The 21,293-nt window shown below is 30.9% G+C and overlaps 2 protein-coding genes across 2 annotated transcripts; one reads left to right on the plus strand and one right to left on the minus strand.

The window, feature by feature from the left end:
- Positions 1 to 1,274: 1,274 nt before the first annotated feature.
- Positions 1,275 to 1,520, minus strand: LOC123209042 (NADH dehydrogenase [ubiquinone] 1 beta subcomplex subunit 3-B-like; the record flags this gene model as incomplete). Its single annotated transcript, XM_044626760.1, has 1 exon — positions 1,275 to 1,520. A coding segment is annotated over one exon (240 nt), but the record flags the coding sequence as incomplete, so codon positions are not given.
- An 8,830-nt stretch (positions 1,521 to 10,350) lies between these two features.
- LOC123193389 (NAC domain-containing protein 90-like) lies at positions 10,351 to 17,540 on the plus strand. Its single transcript, XM_044606358.1, has 3 exons — positions 10,351 to 10,589; positions 11,220 to 11,509; positions 16,884 to 17,540. Exons 1-3 carry the CDS (start codon positions 10,421 to 10,423, stop codon positions 17,226 to 17,228), a joined length of 804 nt encoding a protein of 267 aa, XP_044462293.1. The 5' UTR covers positions 10,351 to 10,420; the 3' UTR covers positions 17,229 to 17,540.
- Positions 17,541 to 21,293: the final 3,753 nt, after the last annotated feature.

Below are 21,293 nucleotides of genomic sequence, written 5' to 3' on the forward strand. Positions count from 1 at the left end.
TTGTCTTTGAAATTCAAAGCAATTAACAGGATGAAAGTTTCTTTATATAAGTAATGTTATATATATTTATAAGCTTTGTTTAAATTTGTACAATTGAAAACTGACATAAGAAGCCACAAGGATAGACTTCTCTAGAAATAACAGATAGCAATGACCCATCTCAAATTGAATATCTCACAAATCCCATCACAACATTGGAACTCCAAACCTATATATCACAGAATTTCACTTGACTCCAAAACTCAAATAATTAAAAAAAATATAACTCTTGGACCTCGTTTATCAAGTAGAGAGCAGAAAGCCACCAAGAAATTAAATTGTGACTTCCTAAATCCTTTTAACAATACAACATTGAGTATTCATTTGTACCTTGAATAAGTGATAAAGCTAATTTTCATTGATTTTAGTTCCATCAAACTGGTTCCTTCCCCCCAACCCCAAACAAAAGAAAAAGGTCAAACATTACAGGCCTTTATGATAAAGATAATACTAACTCGATCCTAAACAAATTCTTGTAAGTAGGGGAACCTTTTTCAGTTTTGCACCAGAGAACATCACTTATGTCTATTGAAATAAGCATATGATAAACCCCACATCACAAGCCTAATAATCTCTCTATGCCTTATCAAAACTCTACTTTGGAACTCCATACAACTAAACATGCTAAAATAAATACATTTAAGTTAAGCACAAAGCCAGAAATCAAATTCTAGTCTAAAAATTAAATGGAAGACAAGAAAACATTCAAGTAAAGAAGCAACTACAGCTACTCCTGAAATGAAAAGCAAATCCTACAAAAGCAATCGTAATATCATGAAAATCTCTCTTCAACTAATTAAGAGAAATAGCACGTTATTGGTATAACAGAATACCGTGAAAGCCCTAAATGTACAACAAACCTAAGCCATTTCATAAAAACTAATAATTATAAAGCAACCTTTTTTACCAATCAAAATACACATATGGACCAAAAATAGATACAATTGACAAACAATAAAGTATCAAAGACAGAACCTTTGACATAGGCACAATAACAACAATACCCACAAATTATAAGAGCTAAGATAGAGATTTTAACATCAAAACTAATCACACCATTAATTGAATAAAAACCCAAACTTCTCACGATCCATTTCATAAAAGCTATGGAAATCCATAAATAATTCGTTAAATGGCAAGAGAGAACTTTTGATCCAAAAAATAAAAACCCACTAAACTTAACAGAGACCCAATTTATAAAATCCAAAAATCTTACTTAAAAATATAAATCTAACCTCACATCAATGAGAAGATGAAGCAGAAGAAGACTTGTGGTGGTGCTGGGAATGAGAAGGAGAAGGAGCGATGACTCTGTAGTAAACTTGTTCACCAACAAGGTAGATGCCAAAAGCAACAAGAGCGATGCCCAAACCAGGAGTGGCTTGACGGAGATTGCTGGTCAATAACGGATGCTTCCTCCACTTGTCCCTCCTCTTGAAGAACTCCCCTGTGTGTCCCATTTTCAACTTCTTCGCAACCACTCACTTCTTCCCCTCACTTGATTCTGCTTTTGCAGTAAAAAGATTCATCATTTACCAACAGCCATGGATATTGTGGACTTGAATGATTTGGGTTGGGCTTTTTGTAGCTTAACGTTGAGCCCACTAATTTGCCTTATTAGCCCACGAACTTAAGAGCCCATAATCAGTAGCTCTTTGTAGATTTTTTTTTTTCAATTGAAAGTAAATGTTGATTCGAATTAAACCTAGATCAAATAAAGATACGATAAAACTCAGCTTGAATAAAAGGTGAGTTAATTTAAGTTTGATGAATTACGGATTTCGATGACTTGAGCCCAGTTTGGTGTGCACTTGAATCCATAGTTCAAAATCCAAACAATATATAATTTATAAACATATGTTAAGCACCTGAGAGTCAACATTTTGTGAATAGTAATGTTTTATCTTTGAATATTTTAGCCAAAAATTAGTACTCAGCCTGTAGTTTTAATGCAAATTGTTTGCAGAATCCAAAATAACTAAGAGTTCAGAGATAGATCAACTTGCAGAAACTTGATGGATGATAATTGGTGTCAGTCGTTTCTTCACTATCTAGCACACCTTCTCCTCTGTGTCTGGTTTGGCCTACTCCATGACGATGAATATACAAGAAAGAATCACAAGGGGTTTCAGACATTAATGAGCCAGCAGTATCCACACATGGTGGATGAGGAACCAGAAAGAGAAGAGAAAACTAGTAGCGATTACAGGATCATATAGATAACAAATCTACCATTCCAAACAAAAGATATGGGGATATACAGTATGATGGAAATCAGATAGATATATATAAGGTTTTCCTCGTGATCACCATAAACACAAATAGGATAGAGCTGGACAACAATCCAATGATGAAATTAGATGGAGAAAACAATCCACCGTTCAGACTAATGCAAATTTCTACTACAAAACTACGTAATACCAATTCAGCAACTATGAAAGCCTAGTAAAATATATAAGAATAAAATGAACCATACAGCACAGGAATTCCGCAAGCTTGAAGGCAGTGGACACAACCTCAAAAGAAAAGTTTGTTTCAAAAGTCAAACCTCAAAATCATTCCCCACTCTCTTGATGGTCACAGTTTGAATTTCATTATGCTTGGCCTATATGATCTTTCCACTATTCTTCATCCTAGCCTTTCATATATCCAACAGCCCAAACTCTTTCGAGGCCATAATTCAATGTGTTCTCAAACCTAGAGGTCAGTTAATTCAATTTAGGAAGGGTAAGCAGAACTCCATTGTCTCAGTCAGAAATAACCAATTCAAAATTAGCTATTAGACCTCAGCAGTATGATCATCTTAACTAGTGATCGAATAAGGTTTATAATAACCACCATTAAAATAATCAACACAGTTTACTCCTTTCTTATGGACATCCAATGTTTGTTCCGAATATGGAGATTAAAATAGTGCAGTTTCAGCTTGGTTATATCACATGACTAAAAAATTTCATCAATAATAGTCAATATAAATCACCAATATACCTTCATGGTGCGATCAAGAGATGCCCTAGCAAAAGTGTTGGTAACTTTCGGATTTTCTATCCGAGCTTGCAACTGTCTCTCCAATTCAATCTATGCAGTTGTAGATGACCATTCCTCTCCCTTTCCCAGGACAGTTTTGATCATGTTTACTCCATTATATTATCTGTTATTAATGGTATCAAACTGGTGTACTTTGTGTGGTTCGTACTTCCGTGTCAGTGAATTATTTGCAAGATGAGCACGAGTTGCACCAATGCCGTTTGTCTTTGGTAGCAAATGGTGGTGATGGTGTGGTGAACAGTAGCATCAGTATAGCTGGTAGTGTTGTCAATGATGTTGTGATGAATTTGTTAAAAGACAGTTTATGAATTTGTGATGAATTTGTTAAATGAAAGTTTGTGAATCTGTAACGAATCTGTGAAAAAAATTGTAAACTATAAGCGTATTTTTATATTTTCCTTAATTTTGTCTTAAAATATAATGAAATTTATTGACAAAACTTAACAGAAGATGGAAAATTTTCATTTTGAAATAGTTCGATTTTCCATTCCATAATTACAAAGAGAGTCAGATTAACAGGGTTTTAGCCTTAAACAAAACCCACAAATTCTACCAACTCTTCCTTTAAAACATGTCCTTGCATAATTAGCTGTATAACATCAACATCACAAATTGTTTAAGTAGAGAAAACGTTTTTTCGGTACCCTTAATTGAACTTTTCGAAGACTATTACTTTTTCACCAACATTATGATGGGTTATGAAAATTGGTTGAAATTTTATATAAAGAGAGCTTTATATGATTGTGATCAAATATTTCAAACTTCGTGCAAATTTAGTGTGAACTTTGGACTTTAAATGTAAAACCAGAAATTCCATGAGGAAAAGTAAATGTCTGACCATTGATCTAAATTTGACATGCATGTGTGGAAACTTGAACGCACATTCTATGAAGATCAATTACAGTTATGCATATATCTTCATCATTAGATTAATTATATTAGACTGAAAATAATATTTTATAATATAAAAGAGTTGTAATTAAAGTCATTAGGTAATGCAAAGTGTTAATATTATAGTAAAAATCCAAAGCGCTCCAATTACGTGGAGAATTGTTAGGCTTTTTTAAAGCTTGAGTATGGTTCCTGAAGGAGTGGATCTGAGCTTATTTGGTTTGGTTTGAATATATTAATTAGCTTGAATGACTCATACTTAAATTGAAGTTTCAATGTGTTAGTTTAAGTCGAATTTGACTTATTTATTTATTTTATAATATTATTTATTATTTCAAATGATAGTGTTTATCTAATAACCCTTTTGATATTACTATTTATTTAATCTGTTATTGATATTATGGACCAATTTAAACTAATTTGGATTGAAAATTAGGTGTTTAAGTTAATTCAACTCAGCTATGTGGACAAATCATATAAATTACTTCTTACGGGGCCTGGACCACGTCTTCTTAGTACATATTACGCAGAAAAAATGTTTTCACGTTCCTGTTTCCCTTGATTTCCAGCAATTGGAATTTGGAACTCTTTGAATATTGCGACTGGTCCCTAAAGTCCTTGCCTACGGCAACCCCTGGCCCATCTGCCGCCAGTCATAGACTTCCATAGAGATAAGCGTGAGACACATTCACCCATGGTTAGCAGATTATACATACCATGAAAAAACCTAATATACAGTATGTGCTCTCAACAGCTATTTTTTTTTCAAGTAAATAAATGTATATATAAACAAAAAGGCAAAGGAATCTCCAACGAGAGGATCCGGGTACAGACTAAACACATCCAATCCAGCGAGAGGATAGCAAAAAACCTCTAGGACATGACTGAGAACAAAACAGAAACCAACAATATTTCTTCTTAAAGGTCCATCACATTGCTCTCATGATAGAGTTCAAGAAGAAAGTAGCAATAAATCTAAACAAACCAGGAAAGATGCAAGAAAGAAATTCAGGTTTTTCACCAAGTATAGACTATACAAAAGGAATCTAAACAAAATGATGTCATAGATATCGCATGCTTTACTTAATGTACAAATATTTTTTTAAAAGCCTAATATATCAAAACATGTAAGATGAAATATATCAATGCTACCACTCATGAGTGTGTAATATATATTAAATTTTTTAACATTAAGTTCAACTTAAGTTGTTACTTTGTGATTTATTGTGTTAATGTTGTACGTTATGAATCTATGCGTGCTTCAGTATGTGCTCTCTTTTTCTGTTGAATCTATCAAACCTGGGCTTAGCTAGTCATACTTATTATCATTTTTTTTTGGGAGTTTATTATCAATGCGAGAGTGAAACGAATATTATTGGTCAAACACATGTAATAACAATTCAACATATTACACGATTCACGTATGTTTACTTCAATAATTTTAGCTGACCCGAAATTCCTGCAGACTAAACTCTACGTTCTAGAGTCGTTTAAGCGTAAAGCAGAGGCACACACGGGTTCTTCTTTCCAATTTCGCGTAAAAGCAGCAGCTAATTGGACTTGACAAATCTTGATTTAGTCAAGAAAATGTTGACTTCTTTTTGACTTGATTCTCTAACCTATTTACACGATTCCGTTTGTGGTAATCCCCAAAACATATCATATATAGTATATATGGTCACACTTGTAGTCTTCTTTTAAAACTCAAAATGTATATAAAATTTTATTTGAAATATGTTAATAGCAATTAAAACAAAATTAACACTTTGAAATGTTGGGGGACCGAACTGTGTTTTATTTATTAAAAAGATTGAACATTTCGATTTTCTTATTGAAGTGATAATTTTGTAGTTTGTTTGCGTGGACAATTTAATTCTATCATCAAATTAATTTCCAAAAAATATAATTCTACCATTACTTACTTATATGTGTTATCATATGATTGAATGATTTTGAATTAAAAATAAAATAATACTCAATTATGTGATGACAAATATAAATATATATACGATTATATACAAAAAATAAATACACATAATTTTACTGAATATAACAACAAATACTTCCTTTTATCATCTCTAAACTAAAATTTAAAATATTAGTCAACATGATCTCAGTAACCCAGTGAAATGGGTTAATTGGAGGAAGCTTCAACTCAATTTGATAGAAGCAGCACATGAAAACTCTGTATAAATCTTGCATGATCCGTCACATGATCAGGTACCACTTTGGATCACTGATTGAAGAATTTTGGAATAAAACCTTTTCAGACAGAGACAACACTGCATTTAATATTCATTATTCAACGTCGTGTTACATTTTTCTGATTGGCGAAATGAAATTCCAAGGAAAGTTTACGGACCTTGGATTCCTAATCAGCTTTTAGTTGTGGAATTTTTTACAAAATCATTCTTTCCTAAACCTACCAACCTAATTAGCTTCCGTTGAATTTAATTACAAAATTAACCTACCCTGCAAAAATTTTATATTTGTTATAATCTTTCGGCGGTGCATGTGATCTGTTTGAAAAAATGGTTACAAAGTTATATTATACATCAATATTATACAATACAATTAATATAAATTTTTATGATATGACCATATCATGCTTTTTATATATCTTTCTAATAATTTTTCAAGTGTGTTTAGGGTTGGCCTCAAACTAAGCGGATTTGGGTTTGAAAACCAGCTCTGCTCAAAAATCAATTCTGTTTGATTCAAATTCATTTATTTCGAATATAAATCGAGTTCAAGTTAATAAGTTTGTGTCATTTTAAAATTGAACCGAACTCAAGTATAGAGAATTCAGTTTGGTTTGACTTGCGAACTAAATAGATAACTCAATTTGGTTTGAACTTGACCTTTGACTTGATTCAAAATATGTTAAATAATTATTAAATAATTTCATTTTGTCGATAAGTCATGAATTCAAACCACAAATCTAAGTTACATATTTAAATCATGAATTTAAACCATAAATTCAAATCAAACTCGAATTGAACTCAAACTGAACTTGAACCATTCTTAATGTTGGTCTGACAAATTTAAATTAAACTCGAATCAAAGGGTATTTGAGCTCAATACGGTTTTTGTGTGTGTGTGTGTATATATATATATATATATATATATATATATATATATATATATATATATATATATTCAAGTGATTATCACTATAAGTTAGTTTTTAAATAAATTAAATTATCAATACTAAAATGAAAGAAATAATGATATGATAAATCTATTCATCCTGAAGCTTGTTTTGCATCTACGGCTCTTTGATATCCGTTTGAAGTCCTTAAAAGTAAAATATTGAATTGCATAAAACAGTACATGCCATTGACTTGGAATAATTCACAAGTTGAAGAATGAAAAATCAACTATATAATGTGTGATATACGGTATTTTCTAGTCATTGAAATATTTGTTGAAGGAATATATTTTTATTCGAGTCATTCTAAGCAATCATAATTATGATAGTTTAATTGTATAGTAAAAATCTAATTTTTTGTATTTAGTATTGTATCGTAAGATACGTCTTCTTAAAAATAAAATAATAAAAATTTTCAATCATTTGATGTACTATACAATGACTTGTAGAAGATGTCACAGAAAATGTAACATCCACATATACACCTAAGGTTATTTTTGTTATTTGTCTCTTATTGTATCTATTGCATTATTGTAACACTCCCCTTTAAAAGTATCGTCCTTCAGAGGAAAATGTTACAACATTGACTAGTTGAACGTGTATACATTTTAAAACTTGTAAGTTAATTATATAAAAACTTGGATAAAAACATCATTTATAAATTATAAAAAATATGAAAATGCCCTTACATTAAAAATATTGAAATTGTGATAAAAGGTGTCCAAAACATTATAAAACATGGTCATAACATAAGTAGCCAGTTATGTCTAATCAAAACCTAAACAAAAATTGAACAATAGTTGAAATGATAGAAATTTCCTCCATTGCTCAATGCCCACTAACCACAGTTTGTTTTGCAATCATCATGATCACCTATACCTACACACATGAAAATAGGAGATTGAATGATAAAATCCCTAATAAGTAAAAGACTCTACTATCAATTTTTTTATAATCTCCAAAATGCCCTTGACTTGACCTATACTAACTTTGTCACCTAGAGTCTATCAATGAACTTCTATTAGGATGATAATGGGTCATATATCTCGTATCTATACTCTTATTGATCTCAAACACATCTAGGCTATATATTATAATTCTCGAGTCAAATTATATCCCACTTTGTCTTAAGGAACCACTCTCTGAATCCCTAATTGGTGTGACCATATTATCTTTAGGTGAAAATATTATCTTCTGGAAGCTATGTCTCATTGTTGTATGCTAGGTTGATTGGACTGGATCGAATATAGAGATTTGACACTTTGACTATGTGAGTACTCACTATGCAGTCCACTTACCTATACCACTATTAGATTGTAGAATATCATCTTAGCTAGGTTTTACTGTGAGCTAGTACCCTACTATGGGTACAGTATCTTATTGTAGACGTTAGGGGTGGATATAAACCGAACTGAGTCTGACCACCCCTTAGTTCGAGTTTAGCTTGAATGAAATATAGCTAAGCTCCAGTTCATCAAGCCAATATTAAAGGTGGTTTGACTTCGGTTTGAATGAAAATGATTCGATTCAAGTTTGACTCGAACTTATAGTTTAAATCCATGACTTGAATATATGACTTAAATTCATGGTTTGAATTATTAACTCATTGATAAAACAATGTTATTTAATAATTATTTAATATAATTTGAATTAAGCAACGAACCAAATTCAAACTGAATCAAACCATTTGCCTAGCTTATGAGCCAAACCGAGTCAAATTCTCTCTAGCTCAAATTAGGTTTTATTTTAAAATGAGTTAAACCTCCTAACTTAAACTCGGTTTAAATTTGAATTAAATGAATTTGAATTGAGCTAAGACTCAAATCACCTCGGATGCATGCTTGCATGCATCTCGAGCCAAACCTTTTATAACGTCTTATCCCCATGTAATATAATAAGAAGTCATTGTTTGAAGTCAAATTTGAAATGTAATCAATAAGATTGTAGCACTCTATTATCCCTACAAATATAAAAGACCACCTGGGGTAAGGGGGGTTAGGGGGATAAGATATTCAAGGTAGTTATTAAAAAAATTCAGCTATCATTCTTAGACAATTCTCCTAAATTAAGTTCTTATCAAGATAATCTCTCTTGTTAGGTTAGTTCATAGTTTGTTGGAACACTTTTCCAAAATTGTCAGTAACATAATCTTGGACTTAGGCTCCGAACAATGGACCACACCATATTAAAAACTTTATTATATCTAATTCACATACTTTTATTTCTTTCATAATAATAGATATCAAAATTGATTAATTAATTTTAATTATTATTTTCGTAGCTTATTTTATACAAAACTTGAAAATTATATACATCAGTTATCAAGGAGAAATCCCAACACAGAAATCTAGAAAGTTTTTATATTGAATGATAATTTTCTCTTTGGTTTAGTTGTGGCTCTTAGAAAGAAAATTGGACAGTCAAGGTCAATTTCCACGGAAAATAAACAAGTTTGGATTCAGATACGCCGTCCGATAACCGAAATTTCTACTTGTTTTATAAATGTATCCAACACTGAAGATTTAAAAATCCGGACTTAAAAATACTTGTTTGTATTGTGAGTTTATTAATTAAAGAATATGAAGAGTTAATTTAACATGTAATTAATTTATTTACCATATAAATCTGGAAAGATATAAAAATGGATAACAAATTAGAGATAAAATTAATTGTACATTTTCATAACATTTTAATTTGTTATCCATTCGGAATATTTCATAAAGTTTGTCTATGTATTTTTATTCAATAAAATAGTATTATAATATTTCAAAATAAAGAGGGTTAATGAAAATAAAAATTTTTAAGTTTCGGAATAAAATACTTAGTCCGTACAACTATACAATAATTATTATATCCTCAATCTTGTCTTTTTTTTTTTTTTTTGGGGTTTTCCTAAAAAATAATATTCTAAACTTGTAATATAATTAAAATATTAAATAGTTTCTGACGAACATAAGGGTGTAGGTGTTTCATTCTAAAATCTATGGATCTTTTTCAACGTTGGAGGTTTCAGGGAACTCTCGTTGACCTAAACCGTGTAGAAAGAAGCGGTAAGACAATTCGTCACAAAAACCTGGAAATTTCCAAGCATGCTCATCTGGTCTCTTCTCTTCCCGTTCTCACTTGCCTAACTTTTCAATCACATCTCAACCATTGATTATAGAATAGTATATATAAACACATTTACAATGAGCTATATTCTACGTGAAAATAAAACCACCATTGAAAACTGAAGTCAGAAAAATCCCAGTTAAAGCTTGATAAATATTAGTTAATATATTGGTGATCATCATGATAGATGATATGCCACCTGGGTTTCGGTTTTACCCCACTGAAGAAGAATTGGTTTCCTTCTATCTGTATCACAAGCTTCAAGGTACCAGAGAGGACTTAAATCGGCTCATGGACCGGGTTATTCCAGTCGTCAATATATACGATTACAATCCTTGGGAACTTCCACGTAAAAATCTCTACTTCTTCATCTCTTTTTATTTTTACTAAATTATTGCTCTTGCTTTTCGTTTTCGATCATCGCTTTTAACTTTACTGGATTCTTGTAAACAGATGGTTTGAGCAACTTTACTGGATTCTTGTAAACAGATGGTTTGAGCTCAGTATATACGTTTACTTCCATTCCATTTCATTATTAGTTTCTTTTCTTTTTCTTTTTTTCCCCTTTTTTTTTTTACATGAAATCCAATGAATTTTCAGAAAAGAAAAAACAAATTTCAAGTATCTGGAAAATGCCATTAAAGAGGATGTGTTAAGTACATCTTAGCATATATTTCAATTCCCTCTTAATATATATACCCAGAAACTGGAGAGAACGAACAAAATCCAGAAAAAAAGTTGTTTGAACAATGATTATTCTAATTCCATGTTAATTTATACATGTTTCTTGTAGTATTTTTTTGGGAGATACAAACTTTTTATGAAAATTAGAATTCAACAAAGCATCCGGGTAGATCTATGCTTTTGAATACCAAACTTGTAATCTTAAATGGGAATCTAAAAGATAGAATTTGTAATTTAAAGGGCTAGTTAGAATGCGATTTTGTGAACGAACTCATTTTTTTAATCTTTTATTCAGAATTTTCAGAATACCTGTGCCATAGAGATCCTGAACAATGGTTCTTTTTCATTCCGAGACAAGAAAGCGAAGCTCGCGGTGGGAGGCCAAACAGACTGACAAGTGAAGGGTACTGGAAAGCAACTGGGTCTCCTGGTTTTGTTTACTCGTCAAATCGAGCAATTGGAGAAAAGAGAACAATGGTTTTCTACATAGGAAGAGCTCCGTCAGGAAGAAAAACTGACTGGAAAATGAACGAATACAAAGCCATTGAAGGAGAAGCATCCACATCTACCTCTGCAACTCCAGCGGTATGTACTTGATTACACATATGATATTATTTATTTCATTACACAAATAATTTGCATATTACCAGCAAATGGGCAGCCTACTATATATAATTTAATTGGTAGATATAAGCATGCGTTAATTGGACACTCATCTCTTTTTATTGTGAAGTGAAAACCCTATTATAATTGTTTTATCAGAAACACCGGTTCATCAATTTCATGGTTGAAACTATGAGGTCTCCAAAACATTATGCTGTTAGGGTGAAACAATCCAATCAAAATTAAATTACTTACACAACGCATACGTTGTAATTTCTTTTAATTATCCATTAAAAAAAAAGTGTTATTGATAAATCATCAGTATATGGAAATAACTTATATAAATTTAGTTTGAATATATGGTATTAGCGATAAATTAATAATGAAAGTAAATGATATGTCAAACACAGATATTCAGTATTCACACATAAATATTTTTAGGAAATATTTGTATAATTAATCTGTATGTGGAAAAATGCTATCTATTATTCACACATAAATAATAAAACAATGTTATATATAATTAGTTTTAAATATTAATATTTAGATGATGTGTTATCATATGATTGAATATTATTTTATACTTAATTCAAAATTACTTATTTAAATGATAAAACATCATTTAAATATATGATTGAGTACGTAATTGGATGTATATATTTATTGATTAATAAAACTATCATGGCTAAATAGTATTCCTACCTTATTAGTATGATAATGTTTCTGAGACTCCTACAAATATTTCTCGATTATTTGAAGGTTAATTAATGTGATTATAAAGTAGAGAACTCAGGATACTAGGAAATCTTAGTCAATTTGGTAATCTTACAAAGTTGAGAACACACTGATATATATATATAATGTTGCCAAAATGAAGAATAAATAAGTTGCACTAAAACTCAACTTTACAAGAAAACCATTGAAGTGCTAAAACCAAGCCCTCGGGCTTGCTTAAGACCATAAAGAGTTTCTCGCAGGTGACAAACATGGTTAGAATACTTAGGATCAATATACCTTGGAGGTTGCTCCATGTAAAACTCTTAAGGGAGAAAACCATGAAGAAAAGTGTTCTTCACACCATGTTGACAAAGAAACCAATTAGACATGGCAATAATAGACAAAATGGTTTGGATAGTGACGAGATGAATAGCAACATTAAAAGTTTCCTCAAAGTTAATGTCTTGTACCTAAAACAACTATGAGCAACAAGAGACACCTTACGATTCTCAACGGAACCATTTGACTTCAATTTGGTTTTAAAAGCCAATGATATTTAACAATTGTAAGAAAAAGGTCAAGGGACTCGAACCCACATCCTATTGGCTTTGAGAGTTGCTATCTCATCATCCATGGTAGCTAACTACTTCAATTGTTTTGGCAATAGATTTAAACCCTTTTTGTTCCTTAATAGCAGTCAAACATGAAATATATAGGTAGACAACATCATATTTATAGCATAACAAGTACGAGATTTGAAAAACCTATGCTTTTTCTGATAATCACCAGATGAGTTGATTGGATTGATAGAAAATAAGGAATTAAGGCACTAGCAGATGAAATCTTGTGAGTAGGTTCAAAAACCGTAAAGGGGTTTGAAGCTGGGTGAGAATTGAGAGCCTCATTATCATAAGAGGAGTAGGACAAGGATGGAGTTATGATGGAATGCTACAGACCTATAGTATTGGAAAGAGAAAAACTACCAACGCACATGACAAGAAACCAAGCATTAAATGAAGAAGAACTTATGAGAGTAGGATTGGTTTCTTAAAAAGAAAAATAGTTTCATAAAAGTTGGCATGTTGTGAGATATAAACAAGTTTGGAAGTGAAATTATAACATCGATACCTTTTATGCAAAAAACTATAACCAAGAAAACATAGAGTTCTGAACAACGAACAAACTTGTAAATGGTATAGTCATGTAATTAAGGAATACATATACAACCAAAAGTACGTAACATATTATAGGATGAAGACTTACCCTTAATTTTATCAAACAAAAATATGCTTCAAAGGGTGGTGAATGAAGTCGGTTGATGAGATGACAAGATATGGAGAAAGCTTTAACCCACAACTCAATAGAAACATTAGCATGAAACAAAAGTGTAAGACTAGTTTTTGTTATATGACAATGTTTCATGTTTGTCATACCGTTTTGATTAAGAGTGTTGGGACATGAGATATATTAAAAAATAACACAATTAGCTAAATGTTCGTGAAAAAAGATTGTTAATAAATTTGGTCCCACCAACACCTTGAAAAAACTTGATCATTAAATCAAATTGAGTCTTAACCATAGACCAAAAACGAAGAAAAATATTATCAAATTTTTATTTTAATCATAGAGGATAAAACTAACTAAAACGAGTATAAACAACCACTAAAATGATATAATGACAAAAACCCAAATGAAATGTAGCAGGAGAAGGTCCTCATAAAAAGCAATAGATACACCATAAAGAAGAAGAACAACTATTATCAGAATTTGAAAAAGGTAAACAATGTGATTCCCCAAAATTATAATTAATACACATAAAAGAACCAACATTCTTTAATTTATTAGAAAAAGAACCACAACAACGTTTTTTCATTGTTTGTAAAAGACAAAAATTTGGGTGACATAACCTAGCATGCCACTTTTTAATGAATACTCGAATCTTATTTTATAGAAGAGAAGAAACAAAAGCTTGATGATTACAATCCATAACATATAACATATACTTACATTGTCCAACTTCTAGAACTGCCATTATTGTAAGATCTTGAATAACAAAATCATGAATAGTCAATTTAACATAACAATTATTATCTTTTGTCAAATGACTAATAGAAATTAAATTCTTTGTAATACTAGGAATAAATTCTTTATTATACTAGGGATTGATGAGACACAAGTTGACTAAAATAATTAGTCTTGAAAATAGTTATAGAATATCCATTATCAACAAAAACCAGATCATTACAAGTATATGAAGCAGATTTTTCAAGCATTATACCATCATGAATCATATGAGTCATGGCTCTGCTATTAGGATACTACTCAAAATCACTCAAATCTTGAATAGAATAGGAAATGAAAGCATCAACTACGTTAACTACAGTGAGCTTTATTTTCTTCTTCTTTTCATAGGTTAGCCCAACACCTATGGGTTACATGACCTTCTTTGCCACAAAGTTGGCATACCACTAAGGCATTAGAAGAAGCTTGTCTCAAGTCATTAGATTCTTGTGAGGACTTTTTTGGATGAATCATTGGCACAAGGCTTGAATGATCTAACCTTTGAGATAGAAGACAATTATTGATCAATAAAAGCTCCTTATAGGACAAGATGGACTAGTAATCGATTGAGCAAATAACTCTTGATTTATGACCTTTGGAATTAATTTAGCAAAGGTGAAGAAGTAAAGCCTCAGAAAACATTGTGGTGGCAAAGTGAGTAAAGTCAAGGCCAACTGCACAAAGAAACTCGTGCACTTTGTCATTTCATCAATTAGACGTCCAATCTATGCAAGTTTCACATGAAAGGCTTTGAAGATGTGAGAGGAAAAAAAACACCATGATTACCATGTTGTAGAAGTAACAACTCATCTTTAAGTTGAAAATTTGAAGGTTGTGTAAAAGCAGCCTTTATAGTAAGCCAAGCCTTTTTTTATGTTGGTTAATCTAAGCACCTATTGCATGACTTCAAGAGAAAGAGAAGAGTATATCATACTTAAGATAGACTAATCAACCAGGAGCCATAATTGATCGACATGATTAGGGACATCTTTGTTACTAGAGTCATGAATGGTCTTAGCAAAAATCTTAAAAGAGCTATTGAAATATCCAACAACCTATTAATAATGAGTAAAGGACCAAACTTATTCCTTCATAACAAATAGTTTGTAGAGTAATCAAGTTTAACAGTGAGTACATGAGCCATTATGTTGAGTAGAAGTATAAAGGTAGAAGTAACACCATTGACTGAAAAAAATACAAAATAACAAGTTTGTGAAGGAAGAGAGCTTTGATGCCATAAAAAAGGAAAGAAATAACACAAATGCTTTGAAAATATTTCTTTTTCATTGTGTCAATGCATAGATATACACACACAAACATGAGATAAACTTATCTTATAATAGTTTCCTATAATATCTTGTAGAATCACTAATATCTAAAACATAAGTTATACAAATGAAATGATAATCTACAAATATAAAGATAATCTTATCATACTAAACTAACAACTATATACAAATATACTGATATTCTTATCAATCCTTATTAGGTTTATAGAGACATTTTAGAGTAACATGATTTGAATATAAATACTCGTGATGTTATCCACATTTGATGAAGGTAAGCCTGCATATTATTAAAATTATGTGCATAAACAATGAATCTTAATTTAATTATTAATAATGACGTGTTACCATGTAGTTAAGTACTGTATTATTTTTAATTTAAAATTATCCAATAACTTAGTAACATATCATCATTAGTATATAAATTAGTATTTATTATTAATATACATAGTTTTATGGGTGTTCATTATGATTCATTCCCTCATTTCTTGACATTGTATTGCTTGGCTAATGTGCCATGTTTTGGGGAACAAGTCATTATCACATCTTTTCCCATGTGTGCAATGTTCTGATGGAGGCTTAACATCACAACTTTTGTACACAATTTTGACATGAAGTTATCTCCCATTCATTAGAAAATAAGGTTGCCAAGCAGTCTCCCAATCCTCAGGCCATTAAAGCTTAAAACATTTCATTAGAAACCTCAGTAAGTTAGGAAATAATAAAAGTTTATTTGAGTTTGAGGTTTGGGAGATATATATATATATATATATATATATAAGAGTCTTTAACACGGAAAAAAAGAAACGTTATCAGTAAAATTTGGAAGTTTATTGTTTGGTGTATCTCAAACGTTATTAGTAAAGTTCTTTACAAGTGATATTTTGTCTTTGTGATCTTTTCATTTTATTAGTAAAGTTCTTATTTTGTTTTTGGCCCGTGAGTATGAATAAAAATATAAATAATTGAATTGAATTATATTATACTTTAATTTGTGTTACTGTCATTATTTTCCACATCTATCTCATTAATTTTGTCTATAAGACCAAGGATTTTACATGATAAATTTAGGCGTTTCAAATTTAAATGTCAAGAATTTCTAATCGTCGTGTTTGATTTAGATGAAAAAACCTTGAAAAAAAAATGTAAGTTTTATATTAAGAGCCCACTAGACCATATAGATTGTCGGAAAAACTTAACACAATGGAACAAATAATGTATAGTTTAATCTAGATTTCTTAGATCTTTGTTTTTATAATTCTCTTTAATTCCTTATGAATCTTCGCATGCAGGTGAGGCAAGAATTAAGTTTGTGCAGGGTTTATAAGAAATCCAAATGCTTACGGGCCTTTGATCGACGTCCACCACCACAACCGGCTGCTGCAGCCGGTGTACAAATTGGCGAGCCAAGGCTGGATCAACAAGCTAATAGTAATGAGTTAATGAGAAGAGATCATCGTCATGATGATTATCAAAACCCTCAATTTGATAACGCAGAGAGAACAAGCTCGAGTTCATCCTCAGGAGACCATGCTCAACAGTCTCTGAACGGAGAAACCAGCAACGTGGCAATGGGTTCTGATAGTGAATTGTGGTGGGACTTGGAGAAAATGGATTGGTTCAACGGGATGGGGTAGGAGAAATTAATAATGGAGTTCTAATTTACTTCAATCTGGATAAGGAGCTATTTATTTATCAACCAAATTAAGGGCCTGCCTTCGGGATACTTAATTATTTCGTAATCCCTCTTCTGTAATCTGATATCTTACGATGAACTTCATTTGATCTTTGGTGATTTCTCACTTACATAGGTGCCACCAACAAAACCAAAACAAACCTTTTCTAGCTACTTCCAATAATTAATTGCAATATAAGGTTTATTCAAGGAATCTCTACAACATTCAATAGGATGTACCTGAAATTTTCTATAATCAAGTTGATTGTAACAATCAATCTCTCTAATCGATCAAATTGATTATGCCTATCATTGAATTCAAAATTTTATCTAATTAGTATGAATAAATTATTATTTGAGTGTCCATCATATATAAATAGTTTTAAAAAATAGCATTTTTCTTTGAATGGCAACATTTGTTCGAAGTACTGTTGCACTAGAGCACTTCAAAGTCAAACCATCTAAGGTAGAAACTGCCCCAAAGAAGTCTGTCCATGTGTTGATTGTGGGAGGAGTTTATTATGATTAAAATGTAACATTATTGTGGAAAAAGGTTTCTACTTTGCCAATATGTAATTGAAAACCACAAATGAAAACTTGACGAGGACAATTATACAATATAATAACTCTAAAAACTTCTACCACAACGAAAAATGAATAAAGAAAACTTAAGATAATAGCATTTTTGGGTTTAAAGGCTAAACAACGGTGGTTTTTTTTAGATTTACTAGAGGTGTATATAACTTAATTTAAATTATAAAATCAAATTAAATTATTAAAAAATTATGATTTGATTTGTAAAATGATTTAGTTTAGGTTAAAAATTTTTAAAATCATTTTTTTTAGTTTGGATAATAATTTAAGTAATTTTTAAATGCAACCAAATTATAAACTGTATTTCTTTAAAATATATATATATTTGACATAATTTTTTAATAAATAATTAAATGTACAAATTTATTTTTTATATTTATTTTGTCATTTTCTTTATATATATATGGTATATATATTTCATATTTAGTTTACATATTTATTATATTAAGTTCTACATTACTATAATTCAATTAATTTTATTAAATAATATATATTTAAAAATAAATAATTTTAATTAGTTTAAATTATAATTCAAACTAAAATAAACCATATTATTTTAGTTTGTTTTTAAAATTAAAATAGTTTATTTTAGCTAAAATCAATTAAATTGCCCCAAAGTTAAGGGGGCAAAACGAAATTACCCCTGAATTTGAATTTTAAACCAAAATGCCCTAAAATCCTATCGAGATGAAAATGCCCCTCATATCAAAATCAAAGAAAACGATGTGTTTAGGCGTCAGACACACGAAAACAACAAATTCAAAAACACGTTTCACGCAGTCGACATCTTCGATTTTCTCAGGTGATTTTTGTGACGTTTTCGATAAGGAAAATAGACAAAAAGGTTAGTAAAACAATCATTGTCATCTCTTTATGTATTTCAGTTTAAGATTTACTCGATTTGATGTGAAATTTGCGTGTTTAACATTAGGGTTCCAATTTGAAAATTTTGATAAAATTGCTTGATTTGTTGGTGATTTTGATAAATTTCCTTAGGACTTTTGTGTTAGATTAGATGTAAAGTTGATTGTTGTTGAAATGATATTTGAAAACAAAGTTTGGGAGGTGAAATATGACCATATGAATTCGACAGTAACCATGCGAATAACGCTCTAACCACACAAATCCGTGTGGAGATTTGTCAGAGATGGGGAGGTTTTATGCATTTTTTAAACTTTGTGGACCACACAAAGTCGTGTGGTTGGGGCTGAAAATGCGAGTTTTAATCGTGTGGTAGGGCGAAATAGAAATTCAAAAAATTAACAGAGAGAGAAATACAAAATTTTCAAACTTTGTAGACCACACGAAGGCTTAAGTTACTACAGTGGATATAAAGATTTGAGAGCCATGATCAAAAAATTATTAATAGAAAGACAATTACAAATTTTTCGACTTACCTATTTTCGACACTTTCTGGACTTGAAGGATAGTCAATTTAGTGGGATTCTAATACACTCCTTCATCCTTAGAATGGTAAATAAGATAACCTTGAGAGATGAGTTATGGTTTTGAGTTAATGATGTGGATGTAAGATTCAGTCCGTATGAGTTTGCTATTATGACAAACCTTCATTCAGTTATATGGTAGTTATTGACATCTATATTTCATCAAAGGCCACATATCGAATTCTCCAGATATATTTTCATAAGTGTAAGTCAGTTACATATGTTAATCTAAGTAATGTTTTCCAATATAGGCCGTGGGGGGAGTATGACACTGATGCAGTAAAGTTAACACTATTGTTTATCTTCATATGAGGTTATTAGGAAGTGAGAAAAACAATTCCCTTGAATATATTATAATTGGCTGATCATCTTGATGAGTTCAATGCATACCCATAGGGAGTACAAGTGTAACAGATGACATATTGCACCATATGTGATAATAACTTCTGAATTTCTATAGATTTTGATCTGAAAAAAGAAAAAGAAAACTAGCTTAAACAGTATGATATCATGGGACTTCCACTGCTGTTTCAGGTAATTATGACATTTATTAATTTAAAAAAATTTTGTATTTAAAATAGAATTGATTTAATATGATTGTAAATATATACGGTAACCAATTTAAGTTGAAATTGTAGTTTTAGATATACGAGACACTAGACTTGCTACATCGATGAGTGGATATCTCATCGGTTTTAGGAGTTACTCGAATGTTGAGATGACACATGAAAGACATCCAGGGATGAGATTCTATCTCAACTATCTTCACCGGAGATGCAGTAAGTATTAATTTGTTATTGATTAACATATGTATAAGGTATAATAACAAAGTGCACTTAAAAAAATATTTTACAAGATGTTGTTAATCTCATACTAGTTTTATCTCTAGTAGAGAAAGGTACAGATTGGTATAATGATATCATCCGATACACAGGGATGTCAGATAGCCGATCTTCTTCGTCCACATCACCCTTGGTGTCTTCAGGAGATGCATCATCAGGTTTTCCTGACGTTAGTTCTCTGATCGTTGTTCCTTCTCCTACTGAGCCTTATCTAATTAGTGACCCTATTATGACCCTTGTCGATTAGCACATATCATCGAAGCATGTGCTTTTGCCCCTTACCACTGAGCACACGTCAAATAATCCTCTTGTTAGTAAACCGGATTTCTCTATTCATTACTTTGATGTTGTATTGACTCGATGGAGAAATCTTATCCTAGATCGATTCACTGGTTTGGAGGCTAGAATGGAGGATAGGTTTAGTGGGATTGAGGATATGATGGCTCGTATGGAGGATAAGTTGAGTCATATAAAGATATGATGACTCGTACAAAGGAGACATGATCTCATCACCACATAAATACTGTCCGACGAGTAAAAAAGTTAATAATTTACTAGATATTCTATCTATTTATCTTTGTAACCATATAAACCCTATAATAATTGTATATGTTTTTACAGTCTTCTCGTGATGATGGCGATAAACTATCGAGGGGGGGTTCGACATTCCCGTCTCCATCTGTTGTCGATGTGAGTGCTAAATGTTCTGAGTATATTGGAAATGATACTTTAAAAATATTTTTAGTCTTCTATTGACTCGTGAATGTTGAAATTATTACAACGTCAGTTGTTTGATGAGGGATCATCCAAAGAGGATCCTATATTGACTTTTGATGTGAGCGATGACATATTATCACATGAGATTTTTTCGATGACACCTTTTATAATGGTTTAGGTAATTATAACGTCATTTGTAAATGTTATATCTAAATTCAACAATCGTTGATTGATTACCTGTTAATGAGTTTCTATCGACATGTCATAGTAGCCTGACGTTTTTGAGCCTACATCGATGGGGGATCTAGAGATGACATTGACTTCAAAAGTTGATGTACGTATATTATCGACTGTACATGTGTTAATTTCAATAAACGTAACTCTTTGATTAACCAATATAAATTGTTAATACTATTACAAGATGTCGAT

This window comes from Mangifera indica, chromosome 1, assembly GCF_011075055.1.
Source record: "Mangifera indica cultivar Alphonso chromosome 1, CATAS_Mindica_2.1, whole genome shotgun sequence".
Taxonomy (NCBI): Eukaryota; Viridiplantae; Streptophyta; class Magnoliopsida; order Sapindales; family Anacardiaceae; genus Mangifera; species Mangifera indica.

Bases quoted from the DNA above. Each gene is read 5' to 3' on its own strand.
- LOC123193389 (XM_044606358.1), top strand. From the start codon at position 10,421: ATGATAGATGATATGCCACCTGGGTTTCGGTTTTACCCCACTGAAGAA. The intron at 10,590-11,219 runs GTAAAAATCTCT...TCTTTTATTCAG, and splicing joins CAATCCTTGGGAACTTCCAC to AATTTTCAGAATACCTGTGC. The intron at 11,510-16,883 runs GTATGTACTTGA...CTTCGCATGCAG, and splicing joins CTACCTCTGCAACTCCAGCG to GTGAGGCAAGAATTAAGTTT.